Genomic DNA, 14,877 nt, shown 5'->3' on the forward strand with positions numbered 1-14,877 from the left:
TGGAATAAAAATTAAATATTCTTAAAATGGAATATTTTTGTAAGCACACACACAATTTATTTTACTATTGCTGTTATCAGTGAATTAACTCATTCAATTAAAGGCAAAATAAAATCAATATTTTTTATGTAAAAACATTAATAAACATTTACATTAATCAGGTAAAATAAAGCATTTTTAAATATTTTTCTAAACATAACTGTTAACTATAATTAACAACTAAAGGCTTTTAATTAGAATGTAATATTAATATAAATAATTCAAATATTTTTTTTTATAGTTAGAATTAATTTTATTTAAAAATCAAATATTAAAAGACCTTTAAAAATTACTCTATTGAAAATTAGGGCTGGTGGCATGGTGGCTCAGTGGTTGTGTGAGTATAATAATAATAATAATGATAAAACACATTTCTGAAAATACCTTATTTAATTAGGAAAAGTCATGAAATAACAGAATACAAAAAATAATGATACATATATATATATATATTTTCTCTCCACTTAAAGTGGTCAGGATCATATATAGTAGTCAACATTTGATAGTGGATAATAATAATAATAATAAAGTTTGTTCTAAGACAAAAATAAGTGTTTTAGGACAACTTTGTAGAAGGGTTTTCATCCAAATGTTGACTACTGTATATCTCAAACCTAAAACCCAGGCTCATTCTGAAAATATACCCCTATATACATTTTTGGAGAGCGCCAAATTCATCCCATGAGCTACTTTTTGTAGTTTTAGTTTTCACGAATCCACCAGAGGGCGCTGTGTACGCTTTTTCAGATCTGAAATTTCTCTTGGAAGTGCCAATCAAGCCTGCTGTTTTCATGTAAATACATCAGAGGCCGCTGTCCACTGACTGGCTGACCTACCCTTCTCCTTCCCTAAACCCAACCAATAGTGTTTTCAAAAGCAATCCAGAAAAAGAAAAGCCTTCGTGTGAGGTTGACGAACCAGGATGGCTTGTAGTGGCTTCTCAAAATATGGTAAAACAAGAAAAACCTCCACAAAAGTGATGGCACAACAATTTATTTACAGTGTACGAGAGTGAAAACCAAAATAACCCAAAAACCCAGCAAATTAACCAAATAACCAAAAATAAAAGAACAAATAAACAGCAAACAAACTCTATAATGTCAATCACGCTAATATACAGTTGAAGACAGAATTATTAACCCATCTAGTCTAATATTATTTACTGTCATCATGACAAAGAGGAAATAAATCAGTTATTAGAGATGAGTTATTAACACTATTATGATTAGAAAAGTCTTGAAAAAATCTGCTCTCAGTTAAATAGAAATTGGGGGGATAAAATAAATGGAGGGGGGGCGAATAATTCTGACTTTTTTTAAAGATTTATTTTCAGCTTTTTTTTTTTTAGATAGGACAGTATTTAGACAGGAAGCGAAGTTGGAGAGAGAGAGGGTAGGGAAATGTTCTCGAGCCAGGATTCGAACTCGGGACACTCTGACCTGCTACTGCACCATATGTCAGCGCACTAACCCCTAGGCTATTGCGCAGACAATAATGCTGACTTCAACTCTACACAGACAGGTCACAAATTGCTCACGGCACCTCAGTAGTTTGCTCGCTTGCCAGGTTAACTGACGTCGAATTGGCGTTTGGGGCTGCCTTTTAAAGGTGAAGCCCCGCCCGACTCGCCTTCCGGTTGCTCTGGAGTGCTCCACAGGGAACTCTGCACTACAGCCAGGCCTCTAGGAGGCGCTCTGTCTGACCGGCTGATGGAAGAGCAACCAGGAAGACAGACGAAACAGACACGGACAGGTAAATATTAAACAAATAACAACTGTAAACATTTACTTAAACCATGTGTTCAGATTTGACCACATTCTCACGCTGCTATTTACTTGTTTATTTTATCTTTTAGCCTTTCTTTTTGTCCTACCTGCTTTCTGGAACCGTTCTTCACCGGACTCCAACCCTATCGCCATGGTCAACTCCTCTCTGCTCCTCAAGTCCGCCAAAGTTCATGGCGAGCTACCAGACAAACTGGCAGGAAAACCGTCTATACCGGGGTAAGAGGTCAGCTGGTAAGCGTGAAAATGACCAGCGTCATACCACACCGTAGCATTCGTTTTAAAATGAAATGCAGCCATACGCACCTCTGGATACATAATTCGTGATCTCCAGAAATGTATACAGGGCTACACTTCCAGTATGAGCCTATGTTGCAAACCTAACATGACACATATAAATAACTCCCAACTCTAAATAACAAACGTTATCGATTGTACATTATATACAGGACAGAAAGGCGAGTGTATCATATAGTGTCCACATCGTGTTATTAAATAATTCCGCACTGTATTTATGCGATTGTGTTGACACTCATTTGCTGCTTTTCTGAAATGCTCTTGTGTTTTCTTCTGGTACAGCACCTCCAGAGCGCTCGGCCGATGGCCACTCCGGGGATGCAGAGACTGGGGACGCCGGCCAGAACGAAGATCACCACACTGATCCAGTTTGGGTAATCCACCTCTTTAAGAGTCGGGAAATCAGCCTGCAGACAGACACAGAGATTTACCTTCGCAAAACAACAGGTCACATCCTCATCTTGTAGTATAAATTAAATAGAAACCAATCAGTGCACTTTAAATACCATGATGATGCTGTTAAACATACATGTGGAATGTGGAACTCTTTGTACACGATACTCCATGATGAAGAGGTGGAGCTACTGATTATGAGGAGGAGCTACTTCAGAAGGGGAGGAGTTACTGATGAAGAAGAGGAGTTACTTATGAGGAGGATGAGTTACTGTTTAAGGGGAGGAGTTACTGATGAATAGTAGGAGTTACTGGTAAAGGGGAGGGGCTACTGATGAGAGGGAGGAGTTATTGATGAAGAGGAAGAATTACTGGTGAAGGGGAGAAGCTAAAGAGGAAGGGGAGGAGATACTGGTGAAGAGGAAGAGTTACTGGTAAAGGAGAGGGGCTACTGATGAAGAGGAGGAGTTACTGGTGAAGAGGGAGGTGCTATCAGTGAGAGGGAGGAGCTACTGATGATGGGGAGGAATTACTGGTAAAGGGGAGGAGCTACATAAAAAGGGGAGGGGTTAAGGTTGAAGACCAGAAGCTGCCGACGAAGGGGAGGAGTTACTGGTGGAGTGGAGGAGCTACTGATGAAGGGGAGGAGTTACTGGTGAAGTGGAGGAGCTACTGATGAAGGGGAGGAGTTACTGGTAAAGGAGAGGAGCTACCGTTGAAGGGGAGGGCTTACTGGTGAAGAGGAGGTGCTATCAGTGAGGGGGAGGAGCTACTGATGATGGGGAGGAATTACTGGTAAAGGGGAGGAGCTACATAAAAAGGGGAGGGGTTAAGGTTGAAGACCAGAAGCTGCCAATGAAGGGGAGGAGTTACTGGTGAAGTGGAGGAGCTACTGATGAAGGGGAGGAGTTACTGGTGAAGTGGAGGAGCTACTGATGAAGGGGAGGAGTTACTGGTAAAGGAGAGGAGCTACCGTTGAAGGGGAGGGCTTACTGGTGAAGAGGAGGTGCTATCAGTGAGGGGGAGGAGCTACTGATGATGGGGAGGAATTACTGGTAAAGGGGAGGAGCTACATAAAAAGGGGAGGGGTTAAGGTTGAAGACCAGAAGCTGCCAATGAAGGGGAGGAGTTACTGGTGAAGTGGAGGAGCTACTGATGAAGGGGAGGAGTAACTGGTGAAGTGGAGGAGCTACTGATGAAGGGGAGGAGTTACTGGTGAAGGGGAGGAGCTACTGATGAAGGGGAGGAGTTACTGGTGAAGTGGAGGAGCTACTGATGAAGGGGAGGAGTTACTGGTGAAGTGGAGGAGCTACTGATGAAGGGGAGGAGTTACTGGTGAAGTGGAGGAGCTACTGATGAAGGGGAGGAGTTACTGGTAATGCGGATGAGCTACTGATGAAGAGGAGGAGTTACTGGTGAAGGGGAGGAGCTAATGATGAAGGGGAGGAGTTACTGGTGAAGGGGAGGAGCTAATGATGAAGGGGAGGAGTTACTGGTGATGCGGATGAGCTACCTAAGCTTACTAAAAATTAGCTAACTTTTTTTTGCACATGGTTTAACCTGTGGCGGAGCGTTCTGAAATGATTGACTAGTGTAAGGGAAGATCTAGACAGTCATTTACCGATTGAGGGTCCCAGACGTTGTAGGTCAGCTGTTTGCTGACTGTCGTGATGAAGTAGAAAATCAGGATGACCAGTAAGATGACAGGACTGAGGAACCGCCAGCTGATCTGCCAGAAAATGTTGGGTTTGTGTCCCACCATGAACTTAATATCTTCATTAAACCTGAGAGATTGAAAGAGGATGTCAATGCACCATACGTCCAGGAACATGTAGGAAACAAACCACTGTGATGTCATGCTGACTCTTACCTGTCAATCCCATAGACGTAAACCACAGCGATCAGCTCACAGAGAGCGATGACCAGCAGAGGAATGGAGCCGGCAAAGCCATCAAACAGAGCTAACCAGTAATTACCAGAGGACTGGACAAACACCAGCGCCGTCAGGAAGGACACCACACACGTAAGACCTGAAAACACAATATTATACTAGTTACACTGCGAGATACTAGTGTTCAGCTTAACTAGGTTAACGAGGGTTATTAAGCAAGTCATTGTACAACAGTGTTTGTTCTGCAAAAAATAAGGTAATAAAACTAATTTAATTAAAAATAAATAGTTCCAAATATAAAAAACTGCTTTTATTCCAGCAAACTAAAAGAAATAATAATAACAAATATATATATATAATAGGAAATACTGTGAAAAATGTCCTTGCTTTGTTAAAAAATCCACAAGGGTTAATAATCTGGTCTGGTTGGGAGTGTTTACCAGTGAACACTTCTTTAGGCCATCTCTTGGGCAGCAGGTTCAGGTCCTGCAGCGGCACCACAACACCCTCAATATTCCCGAACATGGTGGACAACCCGAGGCAGAAGAGCATGATGAAGAACAGCACCGACCACAGAGGAGACACCGGCATCTTAGTGATGGCCTCAGTGAAGACGATAAACGCCAGACCCGTTCCCTCAACACCCTGACAAACACACGACAGCACTGTTAAATTCAGTTCAGGGTTATATGTATGGCACTTTTCACCATGATTACTGTTTTAAAGCAGAAACAAAAGCTGAACACTTCACTGAAGAGTCTTTCAAAGGTGTCATTCTGGACCCAGATGGCTTATGAATGTGGGCCACTTTAGGCAGTTTTGCTGCACTGGTGGTCTTCCTTCGGCCCAGATAAAATGAATGTGAGCCTGAAGTGGCCCACCTGGTCAATGGCAAAGGGGGGGGCAAAGATTCACATTCATATATGGGCCATTTAAGGCAAAGATTTGGCACTTATGGCAAAAGTAATCTGAATGTGAGCCTAATGTGGCCCATGTGGAAAATGATACATTTGGCCCAAATGACAGAGGAGAAATGTGGGCCACAGTTGGCAAAATAGTGGCCTAGTCATTTAAGGGTAATCTGGGTCTAAACCCAAAGTGGCTCACATAAGTAGATGCAAATGTGGCCCAGTTATCTTAAGACACATGTGGGCCACTTTTGGCAAATATCTGGTACAGTTAGCTCTGGCTATTGTGGCTGTGAGCCTAATGTGGCCCAGTGAAGGTTTGGCAAATGTGGCTCAGGTTTTTTTTTTAAAATATGTGGGCCACTTTTAATGCCGCCGTTAGCCTATAGTGGCCCAGAGAAGATATGGACAATTTGGCCCAGTTATCTTAAAACAAACGTGGGCCACTTTTGGCGAATATTCGGCACAGTTAGCGCTGGCTAATGTGGATTAGAGCCTATAGTGGCCCAGAGAAGATATTGCAAATAGGGCCCAGTTATCCTAAAACAAATGTGGGCCGCATTTGGCATATATTCGGCACAGTTAGCTCTGGCTAATGTGGCTGTGAGCCTAAAGCGGCCCAGAGGAGATATAGCAAATGTGCCCCAGTTATCTTAAAACAAATGTGGGCCACTTTTGGTGAATATTCAGGCCAATAAGCTCTGGATAATGCCGCCGTTAGCCTATAGTGGCCCAGAGAAGATATGGAAAATGTGCCCCAGTTATCTTAAAACATACGTGGACCACATAGACTGAAGTCACCACCATGGAGAAATGGGTTTGCTTTAGTTGGGCTCATAGCCCTGAACCTCTTAATATACATTTTCTTTTGGGCCGCTGTAACTGTTTATCAATGTTTAATTCATTATTAAAAGTAATTGGCTAGATCTGGGCCAGAATAAAGCAAACTGTGGCCCAGAATAGGGTCAGTTCTGGTTCATTTGGTTGAATTCTGGCTAATATGTGGTATTGCCTTGGCTTATTTGTATCCCAGATCTGACAAACAGGATTGGACCGCCCTAGGGCCATCATTCTATTCAGCATGTGGTCCAGATGTAAGTGTCTGGTGTGGGCCGGATCTGGGCCAGAATAAAAGCAAACTGTTGCCTAGAATAGGGTCAGTTCTGGTTCATTTGGCTGAATTTGTGGTATTGCTGTGGCTTAATTGTGGCCCAGATCTGGCAAACAGTAGTGGGCCACCCTAGTGCCATCATTTCATGCGGTATGTGGGCCGGTTGCGAGTGTCTGGTGTGGGCCGAATTTGAGCCACATGAATTTTGATATCTCAGTAAAAGGACCAGGTGTTTATGAGTCAAGATAGTGGACTAGTTATACTCGGGAAAACTCGGAACCATCTTGCAACGTGATTTCCCTCATTCTTCATGTGAGAACAGAGACACTGAGTTGTTCAGTGAATGAGTGTGGCTTTGTGGTGATAGCAGCGACCCTTTGCCTTCTAGCTACTATCCGAGCATCACAACTCAACATCAGTGTTTATTATTTATCCTGAGCTGATCTGCAGTACCTCACTCAGCAGCGTCTGCATGTCGCAGGTTTTCAGCTGCAGCTCCTGAATGATGTCTGGTCTGCTGATGTTGAGCTGCTGAAGAGCCACCGTGTAGTTATTCTCCGTGATGCTTCCCTCCGGCAGGTCAAACGCGTTCAGCAGAGACAGAATATTACTGTGAACACACACACATACTGCAGGTTACTTCAATCAGCAACAGCCTTTCTCCTGATTATTTTGAAAGTGTCAAGGCTGCATTTGTTTAATTAAAAATACAGTAAAATCAGCCAAATTGTGCGATATTATTTGAATTTAAAGGTGCAGTATGTAGGGTTGAATGTAGGGTTGACACCTAGTGGTTGAAGTAGATATTGCAGTGTAAATTCAAAATATTGGATTGGTTTTTTTTTTCACTCTGCACCATCGAAGACGACTTGACGCACACACAGGTTGCCAGATTGACAACACAAAAAACGCAAGCGTCCCTGTCGATCAAGCTTTACACTGTAAGTGAATCAGCGAATGATTTTATTTGTAATATTTGTTTCATTTGCTAATAAAAAAACAGCTCATGCAGCAAATGCAGGTTACTTTAATCACCAACAGCCCGGGCTTTCTCATAATTAAGTTTAAAACATCAAGGCTGCATTTGTTTACAAATACAATAAAATCAGCCAGATTTGCGATATTATTTAAATATAAAGGTGAAGTATGTGGGATTCAACCTAGTGGTTTAAATAGGTATTGCAGTCCAAATTCAAAATATTGGAAGGGGTTTTGTCACCCAACCCCTTGGGTGACAATTAATATATTTTTATATATATTTTAATAATATATTTTCGATTTTTTTTTCACCTCATAATGACAACTTGACTATCTACAGTAATTATCTTTATAGTGTCAAGGCTGCATTTTTTTTAACTTAAAAATACAATAAAAGCAGCAAAATTACAGTCCAAATTCTAAATATTAGATTGGCCCCTTCGAAGACGACTTGACGCACACACAGGTTGCCAGATTGACAACACAAAAAACGCAAGCGTCCCTGTCGATCAAGCTTTACACTGTAAGTGAATCAGCGAATGATTTTATTTGTAATATTTGTTTTATTTGCTAATAAAAAAAACTGCTCTTGCAGCAAATGCAGGTTACTTTAATCATCAACAGCCTGGGCTTTCTCATAATTAAGTTTAAAACATCAAGGCTGCATTTGTTTAATTACAAATACAATGAAATCAGCCAGATTTGCGATATTATTTAAATATAAAGGTGATGTGGGATTCAACCTAGTGGTTTAAATAGGTATTGCAGTCCAAATTCAAAATATTGGATGGGTTTTTGTCACCCAACCCCTATAATGATGATTCGACGCACAGGTAAGTTGCCAGATTGATGACAAAAAAAGAAGCTAGCCTGTCTCATGATCGAGCATTACACATTAGCTGATCAGCTAATGTTTTTGTTAGTAATATTTGTCTAATTTGCCAAATAAAAAACAACTCGTGTGGATTTTTCTAACATACTGCAGGTTACTTTAATCACTAATAGCCAGGGTTTTTTAACAATTATTTTGAAAGTATCAAGGCTGCATATATTTAATTAAAAGCAGCAAAACTGTGTAGTATTATTTTAATGTAAAGTATGTAGATTTGCACCTTGTGGTTGAACTAGGTATTGCAGTCCAAATTCAGAATATTTGATTGGGTTTTTTTCACCTGACGACGACAACTTGACGCAAACACATGTTGCCAGATTGACAACACAAATAAGAGAGGGTATGTTTTTTTAATTAATATATTTTTATATTTTTATATAATATATTTGAGATTTTTTTCACCTGATGATGACAACTTGACTCACACAAATTTTGCCAGATTGACGAAACAAATAAGAGAGGGCATGTTTGCTAATTAATATATATATATATATATATATATATATATATATATATATATATATATATATATATATATATATATATATATATTTAAATAATTAATACAACGTTTTATTTCTTAAACATACTGCAGGTTACTTTAATCCCTAAAATAGTCTGAGGTCAGTAAGATCTCTAGTGATTATTTTAAGGTGTCAAGGCTGCAATTATTTAAACTTAAAAAAATACAGCAAAATCGTGTAATAGTATTTGAATTTAAAGGTGCAGTATGTAGGATTGACACCCAGTGGTTGAAGTAGGTATTGCAGTCCAAATTCAAAATATTGGATTGGTCCCTTCAAAGACGACCCGACGCACACACAGGTTGCCAGATTGACGACACAAAAAGAAGCAAGCATGCCTGACGATCAAGCTGTACACTAAGTGAATCAGCAAATGTTTTTATTTGTAATATTTGTTTTATTTACTCATTTAAAAAACAGCAAATGCAGGTTACTTTAATCACCAACAGCCTGGGCTTTCTCATAATTAAGTTTAAAACATCAAGGCTTATTTTTGTATTTTAATTTAAAATACAGTAAAATCAGCCAAATTGTGCCATATTATTCGAATATACAGGTGCAGTATGTAGGATTCACACCTAGTGGTTGAAGTAGGTATTGCAGTCCAAATTCATCAAGCCTTTCACATCTAATCTGATCAGCTAACGTTTGCTTTTGTAATATTATTCTTTTGTGAACAGTAGTAGTTTATTAGTAATATAAAACTGTACCTGTCCAAACATATGTCATAGTTCTCCGTGGCTCTGAAGCCGATGATGGAGTAAATGACGGTGGCGGAGTACACTGATGTCAGTCCGTTGATGATGGAGATGGTGACGGCGTCCTGCTCGCAGTTATTGCTGAGGGAATAATGCATTATGAAGTTCACAACGGTTTTCCATAGTGTCCTGACCTTTTCTGATCTGTGGTTCTGAGGTAGTGTGATGTACTGGAGTACTCACTGCACAGAGTTGTAGCTGGAGAAGGAGATCAGCCCTCCAAAGGCCAGCGAGAAGGAGAAGAGCACCTGAGCTCCTGCATCCAGCCAGGTGGAGGGGTTCATCAGCTCATTCACCTGCACAGGGAAACAGAGGAGCTTGTTAGACACGGCGGATACACACATGAGGCGAATACTGGTGTACTTACATCTGGAGTGAAGAGGAACTTGATCCCGTTCACCGAGCCTTTAAGAGTCAGAGCTCTGATCAGGAAGATCGTGAGCACTACATAGGGCAGGGTGGAGGTGATGTACACGGCCTGCACACACAGGAGGATCATACACGTTTAATGCTACCTATTAATTCTGTTATACCTTCATCAGATACTTGAAGGCATTTTGGAGATGCTCAGACATAACAGCTTGTGTGTGTGTGTGTGTGTGTGTTGACCTTGCCGGTGGTCTCGATGCCCCTGATGCAGCAGATGTAGAGGAAGGTCCAGGCGCAGAGCAGGCAGAGCACCAGCCACCACTGCAGAGCGCCAGAGTCCTCGATAGCAGTCGACGTGTTCAGAGTCTCCCGGTACCAGAAATAATCCACCGGAGAACTGCGCTCACACTCCGACACCAGACCTACACACACACACACACACACACACATCCGTTTCAATTGGAGTAATTTAGCTACTAATGTATGGGTGTTTCCCAGTACTGGGTTACAACTGGAAGGGCATCCACTGCGTAAAACATATGCCAGAGTAGTTGGCGGTTCATTCCGCTGTGGCAAAATTAGGGACTAAGTTGAAGGAAAATAAATGAATAATTTTACTACTTAAACTTTTTTTTTTTTTTTAAGTTGCTGGTGAAGTGTGTGTATAACTGTGTGTGTGTGTGTGTGTGTGTATACCTGTACGGTTGAGGTTGACGGGGCACTGGCTCCAGGGCAGCGGCTCCTGCAGAGAGTTGAACAGGTACCACATCACCCACGCCATGATGGTGTTATAATACATGCCCACGATGAAGGAGGCCAGCATAGAGGCGATGCCTGAACACACACACACACACACACTGATGATGAGAAGACATAGAGGCGATACCTGAGCACACACATATACACACCAATGAGGAGGAGAGGAGTGTATGTCTGAGAGAGAGAGTGTGTGTGAGAGTAAATGTGTATACCATGTTTGTGAGAGTCTGTAAAGTGTGTGTGTGTCCGTGTGTGTGTGTGTGTGTGTGTGTCAGTGAGTGAATAAGTACAGTATATCGTGTGTGAGAGTTTGTATATTGTGTGTGTGTGTGTGTGTGTGAGAGAGAGAGTGTGCGTGTGTGTGTGTGTGTGTGTGAGAGAGAGAGAGAGTGTGCTTGCGTGTGTGTGTGTCAGTGAGTGAATATGTACTGTATACCATGTGTGAGAGTTTGTATAGCGTGTGTGTGTGTGTGAGTTTGTGTAGTGTGTGTGTGTGTGAGTTTGTATATATAGTTTGTGTGTATGTGTGTGTGTGTGAGTTTGTATAGTTTGTGTGTGTGTGTGTGTGTGTGTCAGTGAGTGAGTAAGTACAGTATATTGTGTGTGAGAGTTTGTATAGCGTGTGTGTGTGTGTGTGTGTGTGAGAAAGTGTGTGTGCGTGAGTTTGTATAGTATGTGTGTGCGTGTTTGTGTCTGTGTGTGTGAGTTTGTATAGTGTGTGTGTGTGTGAGAGAGAGAGTATGTGTGTGTGAGATTTTATAGTGTGTGTGTGTGTGTGTGTGTGTATGTGTGTGTGTGTGTGTGTGTGTGTGTGTGTGTGTGTGTATGTATGTATGTGTGTGAGAGAGAGTGTGTGTGTGTGTGTGTGTGAGAGTTTGTATAGTGTGTGTGTGTGTGTGTGAGAAAGAGAGTATGTGTGTGTGAGATTTTATAGTGTGTGTGTGTGTGTATGTGTATGTATGTGTGTGAGAGAGAGTGTGTGTGTGAGTTTGTATAGTTTGTGTGTGTGTCAGTGAGTGAGTAAATACAGTATATTGTGTGTGAGAGTTTGTATAGCATGTGTGTGTGTGTGTGTGTGTGTGAGAGAGAGAGAGAGAGAGAGAGAGAGAGAGAGAGAGAGTGTGTGTGTGTGCCAGAGATTTTATAGTCACTAATTAAAAGTGTTTCTGAATCAGCCATGTTCAGCCAATCAGGACGTGTATTATTAGTATCTGGCTGTATGCAGTTGTTTGTTCTCTGAGGGTGGGTGTAGAGCTAAACTAGACACCATCATTAACCTGATTAAATACTATGGAAGTCTATGTAATGTCCTCTCTAAGATGTGTGTGTGTGTCTCACCGACTCCTGTCAGATAGGGGCTGATGGACCTCCACACTCCGACACTGCCGCTCCTCAGTCTCTGCCCGATGGCGAACTCCAGATGCAGCAGCGGGACGCCCTCCAGAACCAGCAGGATGAGGAACGGGATCATAAACGCTCCTGAAACACAACACACACACACACACACACACATTCAGCTGCACCAGAGTGTGTATACTGTGTTGTACATCCTCTATAGCTCTGGCAGAGGTGTGTTTGTAGTGTGTGTGTAAGAAAGTAGTGATTTCTAAATGTACTTTGACAACACAACCAACATTATTCAGTGTTCCTCGTGATTTTTCCAAAATAAACACATGTTCCAAGTTTGTTTCTCGCAACACATGTCAAAAACTGTAGTATCAGTGAAGCATTTCCCGCTGTGTAATGCTGCCATTCCTGTTCACAACACTTTAAAGGTGTTGAGGGGCTGAAGACAGCAAGTGTTTCAGGTGTAATTCTGTCCCATTCTTCCTGCAAACAAGTGTCAAGGTGAACAACAGGACGAGGTCTTCATTGTTGCATTTTGAGCTTTAAAAAGCTCCACACACTCTCTATCGGAGACAGGTCGGGACTGCAGACAGGCCAGTCCAGTGTCTGTCTCCTCTTCTCTGTAATGTGGTTCTGCATTGACTTGTTGGACTCTGAATAGTCGTCCCTGGAGCAGAAGGCAGCATGTTGAGCTCCAGAATCTCTGTGTGCTGTTCAGCATTAATGGAGCATCACAGAAGAGCAGGTCACCTTCACCAAGAGCACCGACACAACCCCAGACCAGGACAGAGCCGGGCTTTTAGACGTGTTGCTGGTGACAGTCTGGATGATCCTTTTCTTCTTTGGTCAGGAGCACACGTTCCTCCTAAAACACCTGAAACATGTTTCATCTGAGCACAGGACACGTCTCCACTGTGCGATGCTCCATTCCAGATGCCTCCGAGCCCAGACTGCGCTTCTGGACACTGTTAACCTAGGGCTTCCTTTTGGCACAGTACAGTTTCCACTGGCATTTGTGCACTGTTGAAGGTGAAATCTCCACATGTCTTCCTCTCTTTCTCTGTGTGTTTACACATTTCAGCCATTTTCTCTCGTGTGTGTTGTCAATCTGGCGATCCTCGACTCATCCTGAAAGACTAGAGCTTTCTTGATGAGCAGATCATCATCACCATCACCTGCTGACATCACCTGTGTCACGTCACATGATTTTTTTTTTTGAACAACAAATTTTATTTTAAACAGTCAAACAAATTGACAAAGGTTTATTTTTCAGTTTAGCAAACAAATAAAACTAATAAACAAATTAAATTAAAATAAATAATACAAAAAAAAACTAAAATACAGCAAGAATAATATAGATTAAAATAATTTAACACACTTTAAAAGAAAAAAAAAACAATATTAATGTTAAATAATATGTAAAATAACATATTTGTCTGATCTATATACTTATATACCTATATACTAATCTATATACTGCCAGTTCAAGATAAGAGTCACCATCTAGATTCTCCAAACAGTCATAGAATATTTTCCAAATTGACCAAAATACATGAATTTTGTTTTTTAATTAATAGGTGATCTTTTCCAAGGCAAAGCAAGGGGTCATCCCCGTTATCCACACATCACATCATTATTCCAGCAGTTTACCTGATGACTGCCCTGATTCCTGTTTCTGTGTTGCAGGTCTGAGCGACAGAAAAGGAGGAAGATTTACAAATGAATTGAAGCTGACCAGACACAACATCAAATATGTCATGTTCATATAGTCTGCAAATGATTACAGTGTGAACAATATATATAAGTACATTTAGAAATCACGACTTTCTTCATTTATGTGTGATTTCCATACTCTCCCAGTGTTTTCTGATTTGGGGTTGTACCTCCTCCATGTCTCTGGCACAGGTAAGTAAACCTCCAGACATTCCCAAGCCCCACACAGGTGTGTGTGTGTATAAATGTGTGTATAGTGTGTGTGTTGTACCTCCACCATGGCTCTGGCACAGGTAAGGAAACCTCCAGACGTTCCCGAGCCCCACACAGAAGCCCACACAGGTGAGCATGTACTGGGCTTTGTTGTCCCACTTGGGCCGCTCTCCAGCCTCCTGCAGCTCCAGCTTCTCCAGCTCACTGTGAGACGGGATCCGCTGCTCCAGACCCGGGTTCGGCAGCTTCAGCTTCATGGTGAGTGTGTGTGTGAGAGAGAGAGTGTGTGAGCTCACACTGATGGACAGACCTTTAATACTCCTCCTCTGTCCCGGGACGTCTGAAGTGTTTCGTCAGCAAGATAAAGCACTAATGCTGGTTAATGTGTAATGCTCCGTAATGATTGGATGATTTCTGCTGGTCAAACAAATCAGATGCCGTTTTAACATGCCGACGGTTTATTAGCTGATGGCACTTTTTACAAATAAGGACATTTACAATGTCTGACAATTTTTCACATTTGAAAGTAAAGGCTGGATGATGCTAGTTAATGTGTAATGCATTAGTTAGTTTATTAGTTATATTTGTTCTAGTTAGTTCATTAGTTAGTTAACTTCATTTGTCCCTGTATGGAGATTTTATCTGCAGTGTACACCCACAGAGACATCCGACAGTTTCACATTTGGCATTCATTTATATTAATCATTTTTAAAAACCCAAAGTATCATGATTGCAGCACTCAGCATCAGCGGACACTAAGATACCGGGCTCATACGGTCACGGAAAACCTGGAAAAGTCTTGGAATTTCGACATGGCATTTCCAGGCCTGGAAAAGTTTTGGAAAAACCCACAAAGTTTTGGAAAAGTCTTGGAAATTGGTTTAACAAATATCTGTATACT

General features: G+C 41.5%; 1 protein-coding gene across 1 annotated transcript; it reads right to left on the reverse strand.

The window, feature by feature from the left end:
* Positions 1 to 410: 410 nt before the first annotated feature.
* slc6a19a.1 (solute carrier family 6 member 19a, tandem duplicate 1) lies at positions 411 to 14,328 on the reverse strand. The gene is made up of 12 exons (NM_001098178.1): positions 14,035 to 14,328; positions 12,042 to 12,182; positions 10,641 to 10,778; positions 10,185 to 10,366; positions 9,943 to 10,053; positions 9,759 to 9,871; positions 9,528 to 9,656; positions 6,877 to 7,033; positions 4,845 to 5,049; positions 4,384 to 4,543; positions 4,135 to 4,297; positions 411 to 2,527 (listed from the first exon to the last, which is right to left on the reverse strand). Exons 1-12 carry the CDS (start codon positions 14,231 to 14,233, stop codon positions 2,336 to 2,338), a joined length of 1,890 nt encoding a protein of 629 aa, NP_001091648.1. The 5' UTR covers positions 14,234 to 14,328; the 3' UTR covers positions 411 to 2,335.
* Between the last annotated feature and the right edge of the window lie 549 nt (positions 14,329 to 14,877).

Source organism: Danio rerio, chromosome 19, assembly GCF_049306965.1.
Source record: "Danio rerio strain Tuebingen ecotype United States chromosome 19, GRCz12tu, whole genome shotgun sequence".
Lineage (NCBI taxonomy): Eukaryota > Metazoa > Chordata > Actinopteri > Cypriniformes > Danionidae > Danio > Danio rerio.